Source organism: Apis mellifera, linkage group LG1, assembly GCF_003254395.2.
Source record: "Apis mellifera strain DH4 linkage group LG1, Amel_HAv3.1, whole genome shotgun sequence".
NCBI classification, from domain to species: domain Eukaryota; kingdom Metazoa; phylum Arthropoda; class Insecta; order Hymenoptera; family Apidae; genus Apis; species Apis mellifera.
In genome coordinates this window covers 19,334,592-19,360,138 of record NC_037638.1, presented here as the reverse complement: position 1 = coordinate 19,360,138, position 25,547 = coordinate 19,334,592, and the positions used below count along the sequence as shown (strand labels likewise).

The 25,547-nt window shown below is 27.0% G+C and overlaps 7 protein-coding genes across 23 annotated transcripts; 5 read left to right on the top strand and 2 right to left on the bottom strand.

Annotated features, from left to right (window-relative positions):
• Positions 1–36: 36 nt before the first annotated feature.
• Positions 37–6,547, top strand: LOC724497 (protein patched homolog 3). Of its 3 annotated transcripts, XM_006571194.3 has the most exons (14): positions 37–387; positions 466–591; positions 1,284–1,485; positions 2,786–3,032; positions 3,214–3,284; positions 3,373–3,582; positions 3,649–4,226; positions 4,298–4,921; positions 4,992–5,119; positions 5,319–5,480; positions 5,543–5,813; positions 5,907–6,028; positions 6,106–6,271; positions 6,352–6,547. In XM_006571194.3, the coding sequence occupies exons 3-14, from the start codon at positions 1,388–1,390 to the stop codon at positions 6,375–6,377; spliced, it is 2,703 nt and encodes a 900-aa protein (XP_006571257.1). In that variant the 5' UTR covers positions 37–387; positions 466–591; positions 1,284–1,387; the 3' UTR covers positions 6,378–6,547. The 3 variants fall into 3 exon arrangements, with proteins under 3 accessions (XP_006571257.1, XP_006571256.1, XP_026297207.1); XM_006571193.3 differs by lacking the exons at positions 37–387; positions 466–591 and having other exon boundaries at positions 1,154–1,485; XM_026441422.1 differs by lacking the exons at positions 37–387; positions 466–591 and having other exon boundaries at positions 1,358–1,485; positions 2,786–3,071.
• On the bottom strand, positions 6,347–7,333 carry LOC724413. Its single transcript, XM_006571192.3, has 3 exons — positions 7,131–7,333; positions 6,967–7,048; positions 6,347–6,892 (listed from the first exon to the last, which is right to left on the bottom strand). The coding sequence occupies exons 1-3, from the start codon at positions 7,197–7,199 to the stop codon at positions 6,561–6,563; spliced, it is 483 nt and encodes a 160-aa protein (XP_006571255.1). The 5' UTR covers positions 7,200–7,333; the 3' UTR covers positions 6,347–6,560.
• An 8-nt stretch (positions 7,334–7,341) lies between these two features.
• Positions 7,342–10,039, top strand: LOC551911 (N6-adenosine-methyltransferase catalytic subunit). Of its 2 annotated transcripts, XM_624296.6 has the most exons (5): positions 7,342–7,482; positions 7,615–7,776; positions 7,947–8,145; positions 8,215–8,721; positions 8,820–10,039. In XM_624296.6, exons 2-5 carry the CDS (start codon positions 7,617–7,619, stop codon positions 9,622–9,624), a joined length of 1,671 nt encoding a protein of 556 aa, XP_624299.2. In that variant the 5' UTR covers positions 7,342–7,482; positions 7,615–7,616; the 3' UTR covers positions 9,625–10,039. The 2 variants fall into 2 exon arrangements, with proteins under 2 accessions (XP_624299.2, XP_016767532.1); XM_016912043.2 differs by lacking the exon at positions 7,342–7,482 and having other exon boundaries at positions 7,537–7,776.
• A 146-nt stretch (positions 10,040–10,185) lies between these two features.
• LOC724332 (rho guanine nucleotide exchange factor 3) lies at positions 10,186–12,509 on the bottom strand. 2 transcript variants are annotated; one of them, XM_001120153.5, is made up of 5 exons: positions 12,182–12,509; positions 11,687–11,931; positions 11,249–11,612; positions 10,714–11,142; positions 10,186–10,619 (listed from the first exon to the last, which is right to left on the bottom strand). In XM_001120153.5, exons 1-5 carry the CDS (start codon positions 12,245–12,247, stop codon positions 10,218–10,220), a joined length of 1,506 nt encoding a protein of 501 aa, XP_001120153.2. In that variant the 5' UTR covers positions 12,248–12,509; the 3' UTR covers positions 10,186–10,217. The 2 variants fall into 2 exon arrangements, with proteins under 2 accessions (XP_001120153.2, XP_016767545.1); XM_016912056.2 differs by having other exon boundaries at positions 11,687–11,957; positions 12,182–12,308.
• On the top strand, positions 12,207–13,933 carry LOC413245 (RNA exonuclease 4). Of its 3 annotated transcripts, none has more exons than XM_016912077.2 (2): positions 12,207–12,308; positions 12,997–13,933. In XM_016912077.2, the coding sequence occupies exon 2, from the start codon at positions 13,055–13,057 to the stop codon at positions 13,823–13,825; it is 771 nt and encodes a 256-aa protein (XP_016767566.1). In that variant the 5' UTR covers positions 12,207–12,308; positions 12,997–13,054; the 3' UTR covers positions 13,826–13,933. The 3 variants fall into 3 exon arrangements, with proteins under 3 accessions (XP_016767566.1, XP_006571254.1, XP_396691.3); XM_006571191.3 differs by lacking the exon at positions 12,207–12,308 and adding an exon at positions 12,323–12,455; XM_396691.7 differs by lacking the exon at positions 12,207–12,308 and adding an exon at positions 12,513–12,907 and having other exon boundaries at positions 12,997–13,932.
• A 2,128-nt stretch (positions 13,934–16,061) lies between these two features.
• On the top strand, positions 16,062–18,551 carry LOC410687 (senecionine N-oxygenase). 3 transcript variants are annotated; one of them, XM_006571197.3, is made up of 9 exons: positions 16,063–16,193; positions 16,356–16,515; positions 16,713–16,926; positions 17,036–17,174; positions 17,258–17,519; positions 17,627–17,730; positions 17,798–17,885; positions 17,950–18,113; positions 18,198–18,551. In XM_006571197.3, the coding sequence occupies exons 3-9, from the start codon at positions 16,733–16,735 to the stop codon at positions 18,504–18,506; spliced, it is 1,260 nt and encodes a 419-aa protein (XP_006571260.2). In that variant the 5' UTR covers positions 16,063–16,193; positions 16,356–16,515; positions 16,713–16,732; the 3' UTR covers positions 18,507–18,551. The 3 variants fall into 3 exon arrangements, with proteins under 3 accessions (XP_006571261.2, XP_006571260.2, XP_394164.3); XM_394164.7 differs by having other exon boundaries at positions 16,080–16,193; positions 16,405–16,515; XM_006571198.3 differs by lacking the exon at positions 16,356–16,515 and having other exon boundaries at positions 16,062–16,193.
• Positions 18,552–18,887: 336 nt separating this feature from the next.
• On the top strand, positions 18,888–25,500 carry LOC410083 (membrane-associated guanylate kinase, WW and PDZ domain-containing protein 1). 9 transcript variants are annotated; one of them, XR_412146.3, is made up of 12 exons: positions 18,888–19,080; positions 19,968–20,047; positions 20,119–20,344; positions 20,456–20,859; positions 20,920–21,108; positions 21,169–22,309; positions 22,382–22,517; positions 22,584–23,126; positions 23,255–23,425; positions 23,499–23,633; positions 23,894–24,011; positions 24,579–25,500. XR_412146.3 is itself a non-coding variant. In XM_006571203.3 (11 exons), the coding sequence occupies exons 2-11, from the start codon at positions 19,999–20,001 to the stop codon at positions 24,741–24,743; spliced, it is 3,147 nt and encodes a 1,048-aa protein (XP_006571266.1). In that variant the 5' UTR covers positions 18,888–19,080; positions 19,968–19,998; the 3' UTR covers positions 24,744–24,786. The 9 variants fall into 9 exon arrangements, 8 of the variants coding, with proteins under 8 accessions (XP_006571266.1, XP_006571263.1, XP_006571267.1 ...); XM_006571203.3 differs by lacking the exon at positions 23,894–24,011 and having other exon boundaries at positions 21,181–22,309; positions 24,579–24,786; XM_006571200.3 differs by lacking the exon at positions 23,894–24,011 and having other exon boundaries at positions 24,579–24,785.
• The last annotated feature ends 47 nt before the right edge of the window (positions 25,501–25,547 follow it).

The window sequence follows — 25,547 nt, the reverse complement described above, 5'->3', positions numbered from 1 at the left end:
ACTTAATTTTATTATCATGATCGTATATAATCTCTCTTTCTAAGCAAAAGGTATTAATGCAAAATTGCGTAATTTTCAAGGAATTCAAAACATCCTTGGGAAACATCGATTCTTCCGCAATTATGTTTGGTCAATAACTCTTTCTGCAATCGTTCGACCGCGAACGTAGATGAAGAATCGTATACTTGTGCACCATAGGAATAACGGTCTGAAAGAAGAGACTTGATGCTCGTTTGTTGTGAGAAAATTAATAAGTCGGATCCGTTGCACTATTTTCGTCAATCGTATTTCCTCGACGTGCTCACAGACCGTGAAGAACGGTCTATGAACGTTATTATCAATCATGGAAAATCGATTGTCATCATCGTACAGCTATCAACGTTGCCCGTAAGACAATTTTATATCTTTAGTTATATTATAAGTTTACTTACATTTTTTTCTTCTTCTTCTTCTTTTAATTTGCAGTTATAGTAAAGAGTTTTACATCATGCAGCCATAAACTTTCGAAGAAAAGTGTTAATTAATGAAATAAGTAGGTCGGCCAGTTAGAATTGGTGCTATGCTGTAGTAAACGTTGGATATGAGCGCCAGGTAAGGTAACCATCAAGCAATTTCTGTTGAAATACAAGTAAATCAAACGGTAGTTTAAACATTTTGTTTGCGTTAGCTTTCGAATGAATGTTAACGTTCATGATATTGTCGATATGATTCTTTCTCTTGCATCTTGGCTATTACATTCAATAAAAATTATTCTCTCTCATATTAATATCATTGTCATATTAATTCTACAAATTTTTTGAAGAAAGAGAGAAAAGGCTATTACAAAAGAAACAATGAACTCCGTCCAGATCATGAAATCAATTTCAATACAGCCAATTTTCTTTCCCGACACTCTTGATACATTGCCCACAACTATGCTAATCATCTCATATAAATCACACCTCTGTTTCATTCATTTAAATTAAATAATCTCAAGAATATAAAAAGTTGAATTCTGTTGAACATTTCAAATCAACAAACTCTTATATTTTCCTATTTGAAAATATAAACAAAAGATTTAATATAAAGAAGAAAAAGATCTCGTGATTTTTTTTTTTTTTTTTTGAAAAATTGTATCACGTATATCTTGAACGAATACAAATGTTTGAGAAACATCCTAAATGAGCATTCACGAAGACAATAGGAGGGGTGACTGACGTCCAAGCTCCTCCTCATCCTCCCGATGGCATCAGCCGCGATCGTGCAAGCGAAGCTTCGGTCCGAACGTTATATAATTGTGGCAGATTACTTCCAACGTTGGTCACATGCATGCTGCCATACTCGGCTGTGTGCTTACAAACGTTCTTCTACAGTGGACATTCAACTATCGAACAACTTGAGCGCGAGGATGGAATCACATCGAGGAAGAAACGCCAACAACGTGTGGAAACGCTTGAAAGACCTGTTACTGGATCTTCATTTAAATTCAGATCGTCTGTTTTATCGGTGAGTGGATTATTTTTAGAAGAAAATATCTTTTTCAGAAACGTTTAGTAATTAGAGTCGTTTGATTTCTTTCTTTCTTTTTTTGTTTTTCTTTTTTATATATTTTTATGCTTTAACAAACTACATAGCTTTTTTTTTCAAATTATTTGATTTATATTGTTGGTTTCATTAAAGTTTTTTGTTTCTTTTTTGCTTACAATTGAAAAAATTGTTGAAGCAAAGGAAAAAATAGATCAGATTTTAGTTGATTTGAAATTGAATATTATTACGTTTTTTTTTTCTTGGAAATACGTCTTCGTTTCCATTGAATTTTGAATTTGCGCTCAATTCTGCTTTGTACATTGAAATGTTCCGTTTTCAGTCCGTTTTAAATAACTGACATTGAAATGTACTTCATTGGTAATTTCATACTGAGAAGAGTTAATTGCCACAATGCAAATTGTGACAAGGATATATCTTCATTAGCGCAATGGGAAGTTTAAATCTCTGTAAAAATTATTCATTGATTTAAAGTTTTTCACATTGAAAGTATCTCACATGAATGATCTGAAATGATTCATTCGATTCAAATGAAATTCGTGATTGTTGCTCGAATTGCAATTATGATCAATCAACTTCCACGCGCCGTAGCATGTGTTTTCAATAGGCAATTGATCGAACTATGAAAACATAATAAATCTCATTGTGGAATAATGACATTAACGGTGGTCAAGTTTCGGGGCTTGAACCTTGTGCAATTTAATCCACTTAAGGTGAGATCATCGCGACCCTCTTAATTAGTTGAATCAAGGATGGTCGCTTTCGTTCCACGAAGTGACCTATATTAGGCCAACGGTTCCTCTGGCGCTACCCTTTGTGTTTTCTTAATATTTCATTTAAGTATCGTTGCCCTTATTAGCCAATTGCATATCAACGAATTTTTTTACACTTAGTCACTCGTTATTTTTATTAATTAAACTCCATAAGATATCTCAATTAAAAATCAGAACTGAACTTATTCCTTCTAAATTGATCCATTTATACATTGTTATATTTGGATATATTGATACATTTTTTTTAAAATTGAAACAGTTTTATTCAATATATTGCTACGTAAATTATATTCGCTGATAAAGAATATACCTTAACGCAACACTGCATAAAATTATCTTTAGCTTCTCAAATGACACTGTTTTATGGTTTTGCCTAGAAAAAAATAAATGCCTTTTAATATATAAGAAATTTTTTGTAAAAAAAATATTGCTATTCTTATATATACTTCACACCATGTAGAAAATTTAATATAAAATATTATTTTTAGCATTGGCTTAAGCATTGGAAAACGGCCCTGGCTATGGTTGCTGGTGTGTTTCTGCATAAATTGTATCTGCGCGCCTGGACTGATTTTCTGGAGGGAAGAGCTCGACGATATCGAGCTCTTTGTGCCCGAAGATTCCATAATACGTAACGACGCCGCCTGGGTGAAGACACACTTCCGGGACGATTTCCGATACGAAAGTATCATCGTCACAGCCCCCAACGTTTTAGAGCCGGAAGTGCTGCGCTCGGTACATAGGCGATCATGAATTATACGAGTATCTATGAAGGTTCTTTTCCACTTTAACGCATGATTCTTGTGAAAATTTCTTAAGACTCACGAGATTTACCTAGCATTTGGAATCTGTGAGCTCAGGAATCTCTGGGAGATCAAGTCGCTTGTTCAATCATGTTTTTTCTTTTTCTTTTCAGATTAGCAAAATAGAGCAAGCAGTGAAATCTATCGTGGTTAATAATAATACCTGGGAAGATGTGTGTGCAGGGTAATAAAAATTAATTTATTTTTAGTGATTTGTAATACCTTGTTCTTGATTTGAATTGTAGATAAGATTCTCACTGATATTCTTACAGATATTTCACATGGTTCAACGTGGAGAATACGACGGAAATCTTCGAGGAGATCATTGGATCCAATCTGGAGGAATTTAAGGATAAGATACAAAAAAATGGATGTATATATCAGTCTGTCATACAACTTTGGGAAACTAGTTTAATGAAAGATATTCGTAATTTGACAAAAAAAGAGGTGCTCGAGGATGTGACCAAAGCAATCAAACACAAGTGAGTCTCTAATTAAACGTATCTTTGAACTATCTTTCAAAAATGTTACATTTTTATCTGTTGCAGGATCACTGATAATATTCTGTTAGATATCACGCCTCTATTCTCCGGTATTATTTATGACAAGAAAGGTCGGGTTAAAGGCGCCAATGCTACAATTTTGAATTGGATGTTAAAAAAATCTAATCCGAACTCGGCCAATTGGGAATTAGAGTTCGTAAATCGAGTTCTCCATTCGAATATCACGTTCCCTCCAGGAATGGAGATACACGCGATAGCTTCGCGAAGTTACATAGATTCTTTGCATCAAATACTAAATAGTAATCTCACAGTATTATGCTGCGGGATATCTTTGATTGCTGTCTATGTGATGGTTATGATTGGCAAATGTAACGCATTAGAGCAACGAATTTATCTATCAATAATGGGGGTGTTTGTGGTTGGTCAGGCGATTTTATCCTCTTACGGAGTATGCTATTACTTGGGTTACTCTTATGGTCCTATACATTCCATTCTTCCATTTCTGTTGCTTGGCATAGGCGTCGATAACATGTTCGTGATTATGCAGAGTCTGGTAAATCTTCCTGAAACAGATCAATCCGCAGCAATTCCAATACGTATCGCCAAAGCTATTCAACAGGCTGGTATGATCTTACATTTTGTAATATTGTTTTTAATACTTGATATTTTTCTTATCTCTTATTTTTCCTTTAAGGAATGTCAATCACAGTGACATCTTTCACAAACATAATCGCGTTTGCTTTTGGAATTACAACTGTGATGCCGACACTAAGATCCTTCTACGCATTCGCCACATTAGGAATTCTATTTTTATACATATATGAAATCATATTCTTTGTAAGTTGTCTCGTATATGATGAAAAAAGACTCGAAGCCCGCAAGGATGGTTGTTTCTGTCGACCAAAACTAAATTGGAAACCCAATGAGTGTAGCCAAAGGAACACGCAACAAATTATCTTTGAGAATTATATCGGTCCAGGTATCACAAAGACTACGACAAAAGTAATTATATTGCTAATCACTGCCAGTTGTCTATGCGTTAATACATGGGCAGTGTTTCAATTGGAGCAAAATTTCGATCCTCTTTGGTATTTAAATCAAGATTCCTATCCAATCCAGTTTAATGATAAATTAAAGCAATATTTTCCAAAGTATGGAAAACGAGTAGGGATTTATATGACTGGCGTAGATTATTATGAAGATCGTAAATCTCTTTCTGAACTGGTAGAAGTTTTAAAACACAATAAATTTATTAATAATAATACCCTTGATCCATGGTTTATTGCTTATGAAAAATGGCTTAATGTCACTAATAAAGGTAAGTCTTTATTTTATATATAAAATAAAACGCTTAAGAATAATTAAATTTATAATATTTTATTATTTAGGCGATATAGATAGCAGCGAAGAATATTATAACATTTTGACAGAATTTTTACTTCTGACGAAGGAAGGTCAAGCATATATTAAAGATATCAATTTCGATAAATTACCGGCTGGAGAATATAATATAACGGTATTAATAAATGTCTATCTATATAATATATATACTTATTATTACAATCTATTGTAAATTATCTTATAGATATAAAAAGAATTTCAAACAGCTATCGTTTAAAACATTTTCGTAGAAAAATGATGAATTACATGAAGTACATTTACAATAGATTGTTACGATATACTGTGTGATTTAACAATAATTTTATTTATCCCAGACATCACAAATTCCTGTTCAACACGTTATGATTAATACAACATCGGAACAAATACAAGCAATGCAACTTATCAGAGAGTCAATTCAGGCGATAAATTTTTCTCACGGACATGATTATATAGCAATTTTTTCTCCTGATTATGTTTCATGGACAGCAAATAAAGTAAAGATCCAGATTTTTTTTGTATTTTTTTTTTTTTTCAATTAATTATTATTTTCTCATAGGTCATAGGAGAGGAATTAATTAGAAATTTAGGCTTGGAAATTCTGACTATAGGAGTAGTAATATTGATATTTCTTAGAAATTTACAAACATCATTTTGGGTGATTTGTTGCGTATTCTTTACGCTTATTGATTTATTAGGTACTATGTATTTTTTGAACTTAACTATTGAAATGTCCTCAAGCATTATGATTCTGTTATGTGTGGGGCTAGCAGTTGATTATGCAGCACATATGGGATTAGAATTTATACGCGCGAAAGGAAGTAAAAAGGGTAAATAATAATTTCTTTTCTTGTGCCAAATTTATAAAAAAAAAAAAAATTATTAAGTTATTATTAAATTAATGATTTTAATGATTTTTATAGAACGTGCAATAGAAACACTTTCTATTATTGGTCCAGCTGTGTTTAATGGAGGTTTGAGTACATTTTTAGCATTTGTTTTACTAGGTTCTAGTGATGCTTATCTTTTCAATACTTTTTTTAAGGTATTTTTTGAAATTTTTATATCTTTTTTTATCAAAAATTTTTCTTATTAAATTAATTTTATATAAAAATTTTTCAGTTATTTACTTGTGTAGTGATATTTGGTCTGTTTCATGGATTATTATTTTTACCAGTAATTTTAAGTTTATTAGGTCCGGAAGAAAGAATTAAAAAAGAAAAAAATGAAACTGTTGTAAAAGAACAGAATGGATATTGTAATGTTCCTCTATCTCAAAGTGAGAAAGGTAATAAAAGGTTTTATAAAAATTAAAAATCATTTATAAAATATTTATTAACATTTTATATATTTTTTTTATTTCTTTAGAAATAGTAACTGAAACTGCCAAATAAATTTTACAATGTTTCAAAGACTGCTTAGATAAGTGATTGGTTACAAAATTCTAGAATACATTGCAATTACAAAATGCACATGTACTGTAAAACAGTAGTTTATACATTCTTTGTTAATCTGTTCTTTTGTAAAAAAAAAAGGAAAAAAATAAAAAAAGTACCTCTTAAAATATCAAATATTAGTTATCTTTTTCGTCTAGCTTTTACTTCTGTCCATTCATCTGCAACTTTCATACAAACAGACGTTTCTTCTTCATTTTCAGAACTATCATTTTCTATAGTACAAGAATTTTGAATTTTTTTTATAGGTTCATTTGTTATAATCCATGATTGTAATGGTGGTAATTTTTCAAGTTCTGTCACTGCTAAATTTTCATTATTTTCAATACAATAATGATAAAATCTTAACAATTCTTCTGCTACTTGCATTGCACTGTTATCTTGAAGTTCTGTATTAAAATGCTCATCCATATAATCTTCCAATTCATTAGCAATTTCATTGGTATTCAGACCCTCTAAAGATAAAAATAAAATAAAAAATCAATTACAAAAATAATTGAGGTATAATAAGGAAATGAATAATACAAACCATTCATATACATAACCTCTGTCATATATGGACAGAAATCTATTGCTCTTTCCTTTATACCCATTCCATGTTCCACTGCCATCTAATAAAAAATATTTTATAAAAAATAATATACATCAAGAGCATGTATATTATATTGTATATTCCAAAAAATAAATACTTACTTTTAATGCAGTCCAGTTACTAAAAATACGTTGTGTAATCGAAAGAAAAAATTCTTTTGTATTTGACATCTTATCATTTAATAAAACAAAATTCTTAAGAATAATTATTATGTACAAACTTAATTACAACAATTATCTATTATTCTCTTCAAGTACTTATCGAATTAACAAATCAGTCATGTGTTTTTAATTCTTCAGTTAAAGTTAGGTTATTTAAATTAAATTGTTAAGATTAAGTTAGGTTATATATTATAAAGCGTTATGTTACTTCGTTAGCACTTTATATATGCTGAAATTTTTAAATAAAAATATATTTCTAAATATTTCAGATTGCTTTTATCGATATTAAAAAGTAAATATCAATTTCTTTTATTGGAATATATAAAAGATAACTTTTTGAATTTTTATTTAACTTAATTTTTGATATTATTTTTCATATACTTATCATATGTATAATATTTCTTTTACAAATATTATCGCAAAGATATGTCAGACGCTTTTGAAGAGATACAAGCAATTAAAATAAAAAGAAACAGTTTGCGAGAAAAATTGCAGAAAAGGAAACGCGAACGACATGAATTATTTACTCTTACTTCTACAACACCAGTATCATCCACCTTGACAAATGATTCTTCTCTTTCTAATGGTAATTGAATTTATTCATTATTTATTATTAATTATTTTTTTTAAATATTTATTAAAAAAAATATTATTTTTTTTAATATATTTCTGACATACAATTTTAAATATAATTTTTTAATATTTTATATGATATAAAACTAAGAATATATACTAAAAATATAATTAATATTTCAGATTTAATAGGACATTCACACCGTTCTGATCATAATGAATATGAAAGAGATGTGTTATGCATCTTACATGAATCATTACCCAATTTACCAATCACATCTGCGGAACTAATAGATCAACTTCGTAAAAATTTAAATGCAGATGTGTGTTCTTCAGATATCCATAAAATTTTGGAGAAATTTGCAGCACAAGATATTGTTAAGTTAGTAAGTTTCTGCATTATTTTATATTAACACTTTATATAAAAATTAGAAATTGAATACTTTTTCAGAATTAAAGAAGTAACAGAAAATGGTGTCTTTGGATATACAGTATTATCAGTTGCAGAATCACAATCATCATATCAATCTCAATCAGATGATACTGAAAATCCAGAAAGTGCAGAAACATCTGCATCTGAATTAAATGATTATGGACCTGCAGAGAAACAGCCTAAATTAGATAAGAAAAATGCAGAGGATATAATGTCACTTATATCTATGCCTACTATTAGAGAGAAAGAAAATAAAAAAGTTGGAGAGCAAATTTTAGATTTATTATCAAAACAAACATCCAAAGAGAAATCATTAGCTGAAAGATTTCGATCTCAAGGAGGAGCACAAGTAATGGAGTTCTGTCCTCATGGTACACGAATAGATTGTGTTAAGTTAAATGGTGGACCAGGATTTGCAGAAAAATGCAAGAAACTTCATTTCAAAAAGATTATTCAAAGTCATACAGACGAATCCTTGGGTGACTGTAGTTTTCTTAATACTTGCTTTCATATGGATACATGCAAGTATGTATTGTAAATGTAACAATTTTATTTTAATTTATAAGAAATTTTTATTATTTTATTTATTAATTGTGTTTTTATTTAAATATTTTATTATATAGGTATGTACATTATGAAGTGGATGGACCAACAACTCAACCAAAGGAATCAAATGAAACGGATAATGCAAATAATAGTACAGTGAATAAAGGTTTAACAATAGATAGTAAAAATGGTAATAATACTTCTTGTCCAGCTTCTAGTGGATCTTTAGGTAGTGAATTGACTCTTTATCCACCACAATGGATACAATGTGATTTACGTTACCTTGATATGACTGTATTGGGTAAATTTGCTGTAATAATGGCTGATCCTCCATGGGACATTCACATGGAATTGCCTTATGGTACCATGTCAGATGATGAAATGAGACAATTAGGCATACCTGCTCTTCAAGATGAAGGTCTTTTATTTTTATGGGTAACAGGCAGAGCAATGGAACTTGGTAGAGAATGTTTACAATTATGGGGATATGAAAGAGTAGATGAAATCATATGGGTAAAAACTAATCAATTGCAAAGGATAATAAGAACTGGTAGAACAGGCCACTGGTTAAATCATGGCAAAGAACATTGTTTAGTTGGTATGAAAGGAAATCCAAGAATTAATCGAGGCTTAGATAGTGATGTTATTGTAGCTGAAGTTCGTGCGACTAGTCATAAGCCTGATGAAATCTATGGAATTATTGAACGTATGAGTCCGGGAACGAGAAAGATAGAATTATTTGGTCGACCACATAATGTTCAACCTAATTGGATCACATTAGGTAATCAGGTAGATGGAGTTCATTTGATTGATCCTCAACTTATTAAAGCTTTTAAAAAACGTTATCCGGATGGAAACTCAATGAAACCTAGTAAATCATAAATATTTTGATTTTTTAAACAATATAAAATATGTGGATAATTATTTTATTACAAATGAATACAATACAGAATGAAATTGTATTTAATAAAATTTGAATACAAATTTCCGATTTTCATATGTTTGTTTTAAGATATTCATACAAAAATAATTTTATTTTTAAATATAAATGTACATACTTATATAAGATTACATATAAATTGCATTTACACCAATTGATATATTTCTTTTTAATTTACATTAGTATCAAAAATATTTGTACATATATATTAGAAGTAGTATTTAATTCATGCATTAGCATATGTATATATTTATATATATTTATATTTTTAATTTTATAGCATCTATAATATATTTTTCAAAATATGTAAATAATACATAGGTAAGTACTCATACTTGTTAATATAAACAAAATTATTTTAAATTGAATGTAATATTGAGAGAAATAATTTAGCAATCAAATTTAAAATACAAAAAATATTCTTATTATGATTAAATATACTATTTTTTTGATGATCTAAATCTTTATATTTATTTATATATAGTATTGTATATAGTATTGAATATAGTGAAATAATTCAAAATAAAATTTAAAATTATATTATAATATTGCCAATGCTGCTACGTTTGCGTTTTAAAAAACTCCTTTTTAATGTTAATGAAAGATGATTTTCACTTATTTTATTTATAGACAATCTAGAGGATCGATTTATTTTTGATGGAGTCAAAATTTCTTCATTTTCCTTTTCATTGATATTAATACTACATTTATAAATTTTATTAAATGAATCAATCCAATGTCTTTTTCCATGGTCATCTTCTGTTATTAAAATATGATCTCCAATTTTAAATCCATAAGTTACATCAGATTTTTCATCTATATTTATGCAAATCTGCTCTTTAGGTATAACAGGACAAAATAAGTTATACTTCTTACTTATAGATCTTGTACCGCGAGTTATTGCAAAAGCAGTGTCAAAAAGAAAACATTGAAATTTCTAAAAATTATAATTATAAATTTTTTAATATTTTTTAAATTTTTCTAAATTTTATTTATTTAATTGATAAAATAATTTCACAAAATATTCTTACCATTCCCCTTATATCTTTAAGTTGTCCTTGAGTAATTAATTCTGTCGCATTTTCAATGCATTTGGTAGGATCATAATCTGGTTTTATATTAATTTTTGATTGAGCCAACTTGCATTCCTCATCTCCCATAATTTTGTCTATATTTTTAAGTAGATTGCATATTAAATCATATGCTTCTTTTAAATATGTTTGATCTATATGTGTTGCTGCAGTATGCCTTAGTATTTCTTTAATTAATAAAGGATATTTAACAATTCTTGACCTTGCTACATCTATGTAAGTCCATAAATCTACAGAATGTGGAGATTCTAAACGTTTTTTTAAAAATGATTGAAATCGTTTATTTGTTAGTCTTTTTTCATCTAATAAATGTTTTGCCCATATTTGTGTTCTACATCTTTCTAAGTATGGTTTTGTTAATATTGGAATCTGAAAATTATAATAAAAATTATAAAAAATTTTAATAAATATATAAAAAAAATTGAATAACAATTTAATTATATTAATTAAATATTAAGAATGGATTATAACTAACCCAATTTAATATTGTAGATCCAACAGTTTCTGTAAATCCATATTTATCTCTTAAATTAATTAATTCATCTTTTAATCTACTATGTATTTCAATAAGATTTGTTATATCTCCAAAAATTATATTTAATTCATCAGGAGTAAAAATATTACTGTTTATTAATGGTTCATAATAAAAGTTTTTGAGAACACATAAATCATTAATGAATACATTTTCTCCACAATATAATTCATAAATTGCTTCTTGTTTTTTTACTTCTTTTCTATTTAGAACATAATTAGGTCTATCTTTAGTACTTGTGTTTGCCACATCAACTACCCAGCTTCTAAGTGTAAAATTATTAGAATTTTCAATACTTTTCTTGTGTCTAAGAAATAAAATTAAATTAAATGAATATTCTTAAATTATATGACAAAAATATATTTAATGATATTTTTATACTTTATTTTTAATGTTCCTGTATCTGTTTCATTATTCACAAATGATAAGTCTGTTGCATTTGGTTGAATTGTGAAAGATCTATGAATATTATTTCCTTGTTTATTACTTAGAGTAGAAGAGGAAAAAATGCTGCTGGCCACTTCTGTAATTCTTCTTCTCTTTTTCTTTTTTATTACATCTGATTCAATAGATATGTCCATTGAACTGATACTGATAGCATCACTTTTTGGTCGTTTTCTTGTTCGCTAATTCGTAACATTAGAAAATGTCACTTTTATTATCATAAACAAAAACAATATAAAAAAAAATTAAATAATAATAAAAAATAATAAATCGTTGATAATCTGCTAATTAAAATAATCATAAAAAATTAAAAGTATAAAAGATAAAATTAAAAAAAAAACAAAAAAATTAATATCATTAAATATTAATTAAATTAATACAGGTTAATTACGCGTCATTTTTAAGTAACTTTGATAATATTTAAGAACTTACCAGCCAAAATTTTTTTCGAGGTTCTGGAAAAGTATCTTTATTTGTATTATTACTATCATCATACATTTCCTTAAACTTTCAAAAATTTACGCACAATTGAAATATATGCAGTATTATTCCATACAAGGTAACCGTTAAACTACGCAAGCTTTTGAGAAAAACAATCCAGTATAAACGTGACAAATACAAACTTTAGGATATTTTCTATTTATTCTAGCATAATGATTCCTTTAATTTTTACAGTGTTTTTTATCGTTATAATATTACTTATAAGGTAGGAAAACTTTCACATTATTCAAATGGATAGAAACAAAGCTGTTGCTTTTAGTTACCCCCTCTTCTTATTTGAAAATATGAATCCGAAAATAAAATAAATATCGAATGAATACGTTTTCTTGTGTTAAAATATTTTCTTGATTCATAATATTATTAAAAGAAGATCTTTTGAATATAAGTTTTGTTTTATACAATCTTTCTTTAATTACATACATTCGAAAAGAAAAGAATGATTGAATCCATTTCTAAATATAAAAGTCTTTTGAATTTGTGCCGCCATATTTAAGTTGACGTATTACTTAATAATTTATAATAATTTATACTTAAAATTTACTTATTTTTGAATTAGTTCAAAAATAGATATAGTATATCTTATTATTCGATAAGTATTGTTTCTTTTAGATTACTTAATTATGACTATTTATCTTTATACACGTGTTAAATGAAGAGGTTAGAAAAAGTAACCTAAAATATAAAAACAAATAATACTTAATACATTTATCCATAATGATATTTTATTAACTTTTTTTTTTTTTTAGGAAAAACGAAGAACAGCAAAAACAATGCCGTTCTAAGAAATCTGCTAGTAAGCGAATTATGGATAAAAAGGATAATAAAAATACTCAGCGTATGACTCCATATACAGAGCGTAATGCATCTGGTCGAAATTGGGAAATGTTTAGAAATTTAGTATTTAATTCGCCATCATTAAATCCAGATTCTGGAAAAGAGAATGTTAAAAAAAAATCATCACCACATCAGAAATCAAGAAAAAAGCATTATTCATCTATATTAAATGTGGATCATATAACATCACATAATGATGAAGAAGTAGTTTTTGATGAAAGTAGGAAGAAATTAACAAAACAAATAGCAATTGATTGTGAAATGGTAGGTATAGGAGATGGTACTGAAAGTATGTTAGCTAGAATATCTATTGTAAATCGTCATGGTTTCTGTGTTTATGATAAATATGTAAAACCAAGAGAACCTGTTCAAGATTATAGAACTAAAGTTAGTGGAATTAGACCTCATAATCTTCAAAATGGAGAAGAATTTGAGATTGTTCAGAAAGAAGTAGCAGAAATTTTAAGAGGCCGCATTTTAGTTGGTCATGCACTAAAATACGATCTTGATGTGTTATATCTTTCTCATCCAAGAAAACATCTACGAGATACATCTAGATTTAAAACTTTCAGACAATTATCTAGAGGAAATACTCCTAGTTTGAAAAAACTAGCACATGAATTATTAGGTAAAGAAATACAAACAGGGGAACATAGTTCAATAGAAGATGCAAGAGCTGCAATGCAATTATATATGCTCTACAAAAATAAATGGGAATCTGAACTCTATTCTAAACGGTAACTTGAATTATAATGAACAATCTGTACATTTTTTATAAAAAAATTCTGAAAATTTTGTGTATATATAACAAAGTTCAAATATTTGATGAACATTTATTTAAAAATCTATCTTTTAAATATAAAATTATTCAAAAATAAATAAAAATATCTTTATTTTATAAAATAACTTTATATTAAATACTTTAATTTTTTTCATGATCATGTTTAATAAAAATCAATCTTCAGGCTTTATAATGTATGAATATTTAAATCTATATAATTAAATATGTAAATAGAATACTGTTATCAGAGTATAAGAGAATTTATGTTAAAAATTTCAAAATATATTTCTTTTTTATATAAATTATAGTGCCTAACATTCTTTTATCTGAAATATTTTTTAATATTATTAAATAAAAATTAAATAAATTGTCTTATTAAATAAAAAAAAAAATAAACGTAATATTCAGTGATAAAATAATTATTAAAAAAATGTAGCTCTGAAAGCTAAATATAAAATATTTATTATTTAAAAGATAAAAAGACAAAAAAAAAACAATAAAGTTTAGTTAGATATTATTTTTAGCATTGTTTTTAGCTCATAAAATTTTCAAAAAAAATATAAGAAAAATATAAATAACAAGAAGAATAAATTATGAAAAAATTAAAAAAGTAGAAAAAAAATTCATTATCTTTATACCATAATATATATAATATATATTATAATATATATAATATATATTGAAATTCAAATATATATGACTAATAAATAATAAAAAAAAATAGAATAAGAATTGACTATGCTCGCCATCTCTTGAGTAACAAAATATCTTTTCAAAGGGTAAGATAGGATAGATAAAATAGAATAAAAATTGACTATTAGTACCATCTTTTGAATATTTTTAGAAAGTATTTTTTTTAGCACTCAAGAGATGGTGCTAATAGTCAATTCTTATTCTATTTCTATCTTTCTTTTAATATTTACTCTCTTTTTCTATATTTGAGTTTTATGTACGGCACTCAAGAGATGGCGCTGATTCCACAATTTTTATATCTATCTCTATCCTTTTTCTACTTGCTTTTTTGTCTATATTTACTTTCGGCGCGTAATTATAAACGAAGTACGAGATTATTCTCAATTGTACTTTTATCGTTTCTCTTTTAAAATTATATATCTTAATTTTTAATATAAAAAAAATATATATTTACAATGTATTTCTATGAAATTCAAAAAAACAATCTTGTAATATGTAATATATTCTGTGATATGATACAAATATTTTAATGCAAAACACCGCGCGACAATAGCTTTGGAATTTAAACAAATGAAAGTCTGACAATTTACAAAGTTAAAAAGAAATTGAAGATATTTTATTTAAAAATGATATTATCGAATATTATTGTTTGTCGAATTTATTTTTTCGCAATTTGTTATCTTATAAAGCATTATAAAACATTCTTAAAATATGCAATTAATTGTCCAAATACTAATGTCCAAAACTGTTATCGAATGGTAAGAGATATTTAATATCATATAGTTTATAATATCTTTAATAAAAGATTATAAACAAAATATTAATTCATAAATTATTTTTATATTTTTAAATTTTGATTGCATTAAATTTAAAAATTTTGTATATATACTTTCTATAGAACTTTATCCATTCAGAAAATATGTTAAAAAGACATTTTAAAAATGCTGTTATCAGTATTTATCTCTTTTATCTATTAAATATTTGAAATTTTCATGACACAATATCAAAAAAATGAAATAAATTATTTAAACTGTAAACTTAAAAAAAATATAATATTTATTTGTTTACTAAGAAAATTAAAAAAAAATTTATAATGAAAACATAAATAATAAATATATTATAAGAATAATATCGAAGAAAAAAATTATGAAGTATTAATTTTAATTATAAAATAATATTAGAAAAGAAATTATGAAATAAAATTATTATAAAAATCCTATTATAATTTTCATATTATCAAATGTATATTTATTTTTTACTGTGTTATAATATCTTTTGTTATATAATTTTATTAAATTTTTAATATATGTATATCTAATATATAATAAAAAATTTTGCTAATAGTAATAGCACTATAATGAAATTCTAAAAATTCATTAACCATTTATGGTTAATGCATCGACAGATTTCTAAAGAAGGTATATGCAAGGTTTGATATTCATTATTTTTCGTAGTAGTATTTTATATGTGTATCTCTTATATAGAAATGTATAGAACACAATGACCTTGTTATCAGTAACAGTCATTTTTCGAATGATACACTTCAACTGATTATTTCAAGACTGGTCATTTAGTATTTCTTCACTGATCACAATACATCAATATTACTCTACTCTAATCTACGATTATTTTCTTGTGAGTATACTATTAATTAATACTATTCAAATTTCATTGAAGAAAAATTAATCTGGAAACGCATATTATTTTCTGTTTACTTTCTTGTTAAATATATAATAATAGTGAAAAATGTGAATGAGAAATTTATGGAAAAAATTGCTTTTTGTATTCTGTTCCAAGTTCTCTTCATATTTAGTGAGCTACAATATAGTTTTGCTGTCCAACACAGGAAAGTCACGCGGTAATAAGGAAAGTGTTCTATAAGAGAAAAAAAGAAGGAATGTTCGCATTGGTACAACTTTCAATCGTTGCACCTTTCCCATTTGTAATTTGATCGTGTGTACGTACAGGAATATTATAGGAATATCGATAACGATTGAATTTGTATATTTGATTTTTGAAAATTATAAGTAACACTTAAGTTAAATAGAATTTTTTTTATCGTTATTCAATTATTATTGAATCGAGATAAAAATTCTCTTAAAGTATAAGAAATTGTACAAGAATTTTTACTAACGAGTGCATTTTAATTTCCAGTTTTTGACAAATTCTTAAATATGAAGATCGCCGTGATCGGTGCTGGATCCGCTGGTCTTGCTGCTCTACGACATTGTACTTCTGATACAAATAACACTCAAGTAATATGTTACGAAAAAACTGATCAAGTAGGCGGTACATGGGTTTACAGGGAAGAAACAGGTTTAGATCGATATGGTTTACCAATACACACTAGTATGTACAAAAATTTAAGGCAAGTCAACTAAGTCAAAAAGAAGTTGGAAAAATTATTTATTCATCTTGTTGAAGATATACTGTTATATTATTTTTTAATAATATATTTGATATTTTTTTTTTTCCAGAACAAATCTTCCAAAAGAAGTGATGGGATATCCTGATTATCCTGTTCCGGATAATCCTGACAGTTACTTGACTCGAACGCAAATACTTGAATTCTTAAATTCATATTGTGATCATTTTAATCTCCGCCAGTATATCCAGGTATTATATAATTTATTAAGAATATGGTATTGTAATGTTAGATACACAATAGATATCCAACAGGTATCTGTGTTTTTTTACAGTTTCTTCATAATGTCGAATTAGTGGAACCATCGGTCGGAGATCGAAAATGGATGATTAAAGTGAAAGATTTAAAAAGGAACATCATTTTAGAAGAGTCATTTGATGCAGTTATGATATGCAATGGTCATTACTTCGAACCTAGCATACCAAATTTGAAAGGTCAACAAATTTTTCAAGGAGAACAATTACACAGTCACGATTATAGGGTGCCAGATATTTTTACCGATAAAACTGTAGTTGTACTTGGTGCCGGACCTTCGGGTAACGTTATTTCTGATTTTTTATTTTTTATATATAATTTTATTAATATAATTTTATATATAAGAAAAATAGCTTTTTTTTTAAACGTTTAAAAAAAAAAACAACAGGCATGGATTTAGCTTTGGAAATATCGAAGAAAGCGAAACGTATAATTTTGAGTCATCATCTGAAGGATCCCATAGGCACTGTATTTCCCGACAATGTTGTTCAAGTAAATAATGCATGCAAATTGTAATATAAAAAAAATATAAAATTATTTCAATCTGTAATTTTTTTAGAAACGAGATATAAAAGAATTGACCAAGCACGGTGTTATTTTTAAAGATGATACTAATGAATCTGTTGATGCGATATTTTATTGTACAGGTAATTATCAATTTAATTTTTTTTATAAAATAACTTAATTATTTTTTTTTCTTTTTGATCAAAGGATATAAATATAGCTTCCCCTTTCTGAGTGAAAAATGTGGAGTACGGGTAGATTCTAACATGGTGACACCATTATGGAAGCATTTGATATCGATTGAAAATCCCACCCTTGCATTGATTGGTCTTCCCTTTTATGTTTGTGCCTTCAGCATGTTCGATTTGCAGGTGCGATTAAAAAAAAAAAATAATATTATAATAAGATACAAGAAGAACTATTTTAGTATGAGTCATTCTATCTATTGATCGAAGGTCCGTTTTGTTCTACGATATTGGTCGGGAAAAAAGGACTTTCCTCCTAAAGCAGATATGCTGAAAGAGGAAGCACAAGAATTGGAAAGTCGCAAAAAAGAGGGTTTGGAAAAAAAACATTTTCATATGATGGGATTTAAGCAGGATCGCTATTATGATGATCTTGCAAATACTGCTGGAATAACTCCATTACCTCCAGTTCTTACAAAATTGCATAACGAAAGCAGTTTGCTTTTCTTGGATGATTTGGTACATTATCGGGAAAAGAGATATAAGATCATCGATGATTACAATTTTATTCAACTTTGAAATGGTATCTTTTTCGGAATATGAAATAAATATTCGCCAACTTGATACAATTATTATGGAAATATTATTTTGCATTTAATCGACGCAATTATAAATATTATGTAAGATGGATTGAATATCTTTACTTATTTTATAATATTAATTATTTTATAATGATAAATAATAGAATGATAAATAAATTGTAGATATTTTCGTCATATAATATAAAAATAAATTAAAAATAATATTTATATATATATATATATATATTAAAATCATATTTTGTTGTACATTTTCCTAATATAAAATAAATTCTTTTGAATACATTTCGTGATTGAATTTCGCGCCATGCACTAGTGCATGATCTAACCGCAAGGTGTATCTGAATGTAGACGTTAGTTAAATACCTCAGTTGCGTGCAGTGCAATACGTGATGTAGATCTGTGACAAACGTGAATACGTATCGCTCCATTCTCATTTCGAAATGATTATTTCCGCGGTCCCGAAGTGATTCAGTGTTGAAATATTTCAGCCTGTTTTTATGGCTGAAGCACGATGATTGAATCAATCGGGAATTGTATCGAAAGAAATCAATGTAAGTAGACTTCGATGAAAAAAGTATCTACAAATTATGTAGATATTTTTCTAGTTCGTACTATCGTTATTTTCTACTTGGTGAATTTCATATAGCTCAATTGTGTTCATTAGTATTGTAGAAAGATATTGAAAGTATATGTCGTTATACCAAAAAAAAAAAAAAATAGAAACTCTTATTGAATCTTTCACTGTGACAAGAAGTTTTATTTATGTCGAGATCAACCGACGTTACATTTCTAGATAGAAAGTTGCATTCAATGATGCGCGATATGTGGGCTACGCACAGACTCTCTCGGGTGAATGCATTTGTAAGAATGCATTCACGTCCGCCGTGTGTCGTGTTCCTCTTTAGCTTTATGTAATTTTACTACGAACACCTGTCCGATAGGATCTTGAATATCGTATCAATATCGGCATTTAAACAATAGTGTCAAGAAGCCAGCTACGTTTTATTGTCAACGTTTTTGTTTTCCTTATCTGTCAAATGTTTGAAATAATTGATAGTAATTTTCGGTTATCTGAATACTACCAATCTGGAGATACTGTGATTACTAATTGCCAATAAATAATTCTAAAGAAACATAAAAAATATTTTAGAACGTTGACTGTAAAATATGTCACAATTCGTGAAATATAATTTTTAACTTTGATACTATGTTTATTATTGATACTGATTTCATTTCTATGAAATTTATGTATTTATATATTTCGTACTTCGTTCACTCTATTATACTATTTTTTTATTTTGTTTATTTAAGTTTATTATTAATTATATTACAAAATATTATATAAATATTATATTTAAATCTAATAAATTTTTAACTTTAAAAAAATATTAACATGTAAATGAAATTATTCATACTTAATTTTTCTATTATTTAATAGGGTATTAAGGTGGAATTAAAGAAATTATAAAATGGCTACAAGAACAGAAGATACAACATCTATTGATAATACTAATGACGGTATAAAAATTATTATTTATTATTTTTAAATATATTTTTATTATATATTACTACATTATATGTAATTTTAGGAGAAAGTATGGATAAAGAGGTATTAGCAATTAGTGGAAATGATGAAACTAATCATCGTATTCCACCAACATATTTATATAATTCAGGTTCTGAACAAAATACAGGAATATCTAATCAGGAACAAAACAATAAAAATCGTACTCAAACTTCAGAGGATCAGTTAGGACCTTTACCACCAAATTGGGAAAAAGCCTTTACAGATACAGGAGAAGTTTATTTTATAGAGTATGTATAAACTTTTTAAACTATTGAATATAAATTATGTTGTTATATAAATTATATATATATATACATATATATATATATATATATATATATATATATATTATTTTACAGTCACAATACAGGTACTTCTCATTGGTTAGATCCACGTTTATCTAAATTTCAAAAAAGATCTCTTGAAGAATGTTTAGATGATGAATTACCTTATGGTTGGGAGAAAATAGATGACACTCTCTATGGTACATATTTCATTGATCATGTAAATCGTAGAACTCAATATGAAAATCCTGTATTGCAAGCCAAACGGGCACAACAAAATTTAGGAGAAAGAAAGAGTCCTAATTTTACAAGAAATCCTGACAAATTAAAAGGCCAAAAAATAAGAACAACTTTAATAAAGAGTACAAGAGGATTAGGATTTACAATTGTTGGTGGAGATGATTCAGTGGAAGAATTTTTACAAATTAAAAGTGTTGTACCAAATGGTCCAGCGTGGTTAGATGGAAAATTGCAAACAGGTAATATAAAATCATTGTTTTTTATCATTAGATTCTTTGAATTTTGAAATTTCATTACAGGAGATGTGTTAGTTTATGTTAATGATACATGTGTTCTGGGTTTTACACATAATGAAATGGTAAATGTTTTCAAATCAATTAGCAGTGGTGAAACTGTTACATTAGAAGTGTGTCGTGGTTATCCATTACCATTTGATCCAAATGACCCAAACACAGAAGTGGTTACAACTATTGCTGTAAATACTCCAGGTAAAAATCTTATTAAATAATAATATATTTTTGTTAGAAGAATAAATTTTATTTTCTCAGATATTTTAACAGAAGATCCTAGATTATATATGGATTTGGATCCTGCTTTGCAAAGTAATAGTCGTTTCAATTTTCTGGATTCTACATTCTTGCCAGTACATAATCTTCAAAATGGTGAAAATCTTGCCACAACTTCTGTGAATTCAATGCCAGATCTTTGTATTTCGGATAAAATTAATACAATTAAAAGACCTAGCAGTACAGATATTTTATTATCTGAAAACAGTGATTTGAATGACTGTAAAGATTCATCAACGTCTTCCAAACCAGAATTTCTCAGTATTGCGATTGTGAAGGGTACTATGGGATTTGGATTTACAATAGCAGATTCTGCTCATGGTCAAAAGGTTAAAAAGATTTTAGACCGTCAACGTTGTAAAAATTTAATGGAAGGTGACATTTTAGTTAATATAAATGATATTAATGTGAGAAATATGTGTCATTCAGAAGTAGTACAAGTTTTAAAAGATTGTTCTCGCAATGAAGAGGCATTGATACATGTACAAAGAACAACATCAAAATCAAATGAAAAAAAGGAAAAAAATTCACAAGATTTTTTTAGAAGCAAAACACCAACAGCCGATATTTATAGCACTCAAACAAAAACTGTTGTACCAAGTCGACCAAAAACTCCACTTATTGATACTAGAAATCGTCCAAAATCTCCATCTAGTGCAATCAGATCAAATTGGAATGAACAAAACGAAAATGAATTAAATCCACTTGATAATCGATACAAATACTCAGAATATACACATAATATATATTATAATGATCCATATAAAGCAAATATTACAAATTTATCTGATAATTTTGTTACAATGACAAATTTAGATGATGATTCTGTAAGAAATAGTACAAAAAGAGATTGGGTTACAAATGAAAAATTGAACATAAATAATGATGTATATTCTATTGATATACCTCACCATGATAATATGTTAAAACAGAATGGATGCTTACATTCAGACTATTATAAAGATTTATATACATCACAATCACATTCTCAGTATAGTGAACAAGATTATAATGTATATTCCATTGGTCAAGAACAAAATGTTGATACTGGTGAAATATGGGATAAACGAAAAGAGACTACTAGTTTTGAGCATGAACAACCACATTCCAGTTCAATACCACGGTAGATAATATAGATTTATTAATTTTTCATTTCAATTTGTTTTCAAATATAAAATTAATTTTTATATTTTAGATATCCTCAATATAACAACGAATTAGTGTGTCCAATCGTGCCTGATATAGAATGGATAGAAACCTTAGTAACTTTAATAAGACAAGATACAGGATTTGGATTTAGAATAGTTGGTGGTACTGAGGAAGGATCTCAAGTGAGTTGGAAAGTTGCTTATATCTTAATTAAAGGAAATCAAAAATATTGATAATCTAATTGTCAGCAGGTTTCAGTTGGACATATAGTACCTGGTGGAGCAGCAGATTTAGATAATAGATTAAATACAGGTGATCTCATTATGTCCGTTGATGGTGAAAGTGTTATGAATTCGTCACATCATCATGTTGTACAATTAATGATAGCTGCTGCTCAGAATGGTAGAGTCACTTTGGGAATTCGTCGTCGAATTAATACCCAAGAACATCTTCCAGACAATCTTCAAACGTCATATAATAGACAGATGAATCTTCAATATCCTTGTGATGTAACGGTCACCAGAATGGAAAATGAAGGTTTTGGTTTTGTTATTATTTCTTCAGTTAATAAAGCTGGTTCGACGATAGGTAGAATAATTGAAGGTTCACCCGCCGAAAGATGCGGGCGATTAAATGTTGGCGATCATATTCTTGCCGTCAATCATGTAGATATTACAAATGTTTGTCATAAAGATATTGTGAATTTAATTAAAGACTCGGGTTATTCTGTTACATTGACAATTGGTTACCCTCTTGATGATTGTTGTAGTAATACATCTCTATCTCAAAAGGTATTATTTAACTTTAAAATAATTTTTAATTAAATCCTAATATATATAATATAATATACGTATTTACGTATATATATTAATATAATATATAATTAATTATAAATATAGTTTTAAATAATTTATTTCAGGATGAACCAACATGTGATGGAGATGGAGGACAATATCATGCTGTTGAATTAACTCGTGGAACTAGAGGATTTGGTTTTAGTATTCGTGGAGGACGTGAATTTCAAAATATGCCATTATTTGTTTTACAAATTGCAGAAAATGGTCCAGCATCTATTGATAATCGATTAAGAGTAAATATAATATAAATATAATATTATCAGAATATGATTATATATAAATGATGATATTTTAATATAAATTTAGGTCGGCGATCAAATAATTGAAATAAATGGAATTAATACTAAAAATATGACACATACAGAAGCTATTGAAATTATAAGAAATGGTGGACCATCTGTTCGACTTTTAGTTCGACGTGGTTGTCAAATGCCTTCAGTGGTAGGTGCTCCTCCACACCTCTACGACATGAATATATGAAATTAACCACTCTAAATAACAATACATTAATATTAAAAATATTAACGATATTTATTTCTGCAAATGATGATACTAATGCTAACGTTGTCCTTGTATAACATTCCTTAATAATTTTATTTGAAGCTTCAAAGTTTAACATTAGGTACCATAGTAAAAAAAAAAAATATTTAAAGACAATATGAAAAAGAAAACAATGATTGCAAGAGGTTGTTTTATTGCAGTGAGAGTTAGATTAATACTGTTTTACAGTACTATGACATTTGGTACAGAAATATCTGGTGCAAACGGAAAACAGTGTTATATTGTATATTTTATGGAGTTGGTTATACATAAATGTAGGTATGTAGTAAGATATATACTTTTTGTATGCGACACGTTGAAATCAATTTTTATAACTTATATGTGCAGCTTCTATATTTGATAATATTATTTACTAGTGATTATTAGAGCTTCAAATTATACATATTGCAGTTCAACAATATTAATATGGATATTGTGGACATGGTTGTTGATTTTCAATGAAATGAATTATACTTTATAATAATATTAATATTAATTACGTATTATATATAATTATAATGTTTTGATTATTAAAATGAGAAATTTTACATATTTTTAAGTTAAGAAAAAACAAATATGTGAACGACTTTTCTTGCAGCTATGAACGTAACTTGTAAAGTCCGATTTATAGGGATGATATTTGCTCATTCTAACAAAATTGGACTGGTGCTAACTCTATATTTAAATGATCTAATTTCTGAAAGAAAAAATATTAATTCATCCTAACACGTGTGATAGCTTGAGAGTATTGTGCCTTACGCGTGTTCCATATTTAATAACAAAATTATTAAGCAAAAGTTTAAGCTTTTGAAGCAATTATAAATTTTTTATTGAACTTTATTGTAGAGTAATCTTACAATCGACCAAATAAGTATTCGACCGATTGATGAAGGCACACCACGCAGACATTTATTGAAATTACACGAGATGGGTGTGCATCCTAAAAAACGTCAGAAAGTTCGATTTTTCATTTTACTCAACTGCTGTTCATCTAAAAATAGATATTTATGATAAACAAGTATTTACAAATATAATATTATTTTATTCATAATAAGTTAATATTTTATAAAATTAAATATTAATTCTGAGAAAAAATTTTTTAACATCTTTACTAGGTCATTTTACATTTTTTTATAAAATTGACCTAATTATATATTGAAATTTCTTGTATAAACGAATTAATATGTAAACAAATACGGTGAATTGCAAATGTTAATAGAGTATAATCTATTTGTAATAACAAATAGTATTAATACTTATAAAACGTAGGATTTACTTATTTTAATATTTGTGTAGAAAAATTATTCTCTACTAGTAGATTTTTTACTAAAAGAACTCGCAAATTGAAGTATCTAAATTAAATATTTTTGTATATATACTCCGTAGTAATTGTATACACTCAGGAATATTTTGATAAATTCACGATATTTACGGTATAATATTGTGATGTTAATCATAAAATAATATGCTTTGAGTATATGTATACAATTTGTGAAGAATCTCTTTATTAAATAATAATCTCTTGCATTATTACTTTTTGAGCAGCATTTAAAAAATATTGTCGATATTTTTTTTATTATAATATAATATTTATTATGATTATTGTACGAAATATATGCGAATAGCAATAATTAAATTAAGTACTGATACAACCAAAGAAACAAATGCATTTAATCATTCTGAGATGCAGTGTAAAAGATACAAAAAAAAAATATTACTACATTTATTATTTAAAAACTTTATTTAAAATAAAATGAATAACATACTTTTTTTATTAATTATATGAAGAAGATATTTATAATAAAATAATTGAAA

Coding starts and splice junctions, on each gene's coding strand:
- LOC724497 (XM_006571193.3), top strand. CDS start 1,223: ATGGCATCAGCCGCGATCGTGCAAGCGAAGCTTCGGTCCGAACGTTAT. Junction 3,033..3,213: donor AGCCGGAAGTGCTGCGCTCG/GTACATAGGCGA, acceptor TTTTCTTTTCAG/ATTAGCAAAATAGAGCAAGC. Junction 5,481..5,542: donor TTTCATGGACAGCAAATAAA/GTAAAGATCCAG, acceptor ATTTTCTCATAG/GTCATAGGAGAGGAATTAAT.
- LOC724413 (XM_006571192.3), bottom strand. CDS start 7,199: ATGTCAAATACAAAAGAATTTTTTCTTTCGATTACACAACGTATTTTT. Junction 7,049..7,130: donor GTAACTGGACTGCATTAAAA/GTAAGTATTTAT, acceptor ATTTTTTATTAG/ATGGCAGTGGAACATGGAAT. Junction 6,893..6,966: donor AGAGGTTATGTATATGAATG/GTTTGTATTATT, acceptor TTTTATCTTTAG/AGGGTCTGAATACCAATGAA.
- LOC551911 (XM_624296.6), top strand. CDS start 7,617: ATGTCAGACGCTTTTGAAGAGATACAAGCAATTAAAATAAAAAGAAAC. Junction 7,777..7,946: donor TGATTCTTCTCTTTCTAATG/GTAATTGAATTT, acceptor TTAATATTTCAG/ATTTAATAGGACATTCACAC. Junction 8,146..8,214: donor GCAGCACAAGATATTGTTAA/GTTAGTAAGTTT, acceptor ATACTTTTTCAG/AATTAAAGAAGTAACAGAAA.
- LOC724332 (XM_001120153.5), bottom strand. CDS start 12,247: ATGTATGATGATAGTAATAATACAAATAAAGATACTTTTCCAGAACCT. Junction 11,613..11,686: donor ACAGGAACATTAAAAATAAA/GTATAAAAATAT, acceptor TTTATTTCTTAG/ACACAAGAAAAGTATTGAAA. Junction 11,143..11,248: donor GATCTACAATATTAAATTGG/GTTAGTTATAAT, acceptor TATAATTTTCAG/ATTCCAATATTAACAAAACC.
- LOC413245 (XM_006571191.3), top strand. CDS start 12,403: ATGATTCCTTTAATTTTTACAGTGTTTTTTATCGTTATAATATTACTT. Junction 12,456..12,996: donor GTTATAATATTACTTATAAG/GTAGGAAAACTT, acceptor TTTTTTTTTTAG/GAAAAACGAAGAACAGCAAA.
- LOC410687 (XM_006571198.3), top strand. CDS start 16,733: ATGAAGATCGCCGTGATCGGTGCTGGATCCGCTGGTCTTGCTGCTCTA. Junction 17,175..17,257: donor ATCTCCGCCAGTATATCCAG/GTATTATATAAT, acceptor GTTTTTTTACAG/TTTCTTCATAATGTCGAATT. Junction 18,114..18,197: donor TCAGCATGTTCGATTTGCAG/GTGCGATTAAAA, acceptor TATTGATCGAAG/GTCCGTTTTGTTCTACGATA.
- LOC410083 (XM_006571200.3), top strand. CDS start 19,999: ATGGCTACAAGAACAGAAGATACAACATCTATTGATAATACTAATGAC. Junction 20,345..20,455: donor GGAGAAGTTTATTTTATAGA/GTATGTATAAAC, acceptor ATTATTTTACAG/TCACAATACAGGTACTTCTC. Junction 20,860..20,919: donor AGATGGAAAATTGCAAACAG/GTAATATAAAAT, acceptor ATTTCATTACAG/GAGATGTGTTAGTTTATGTT.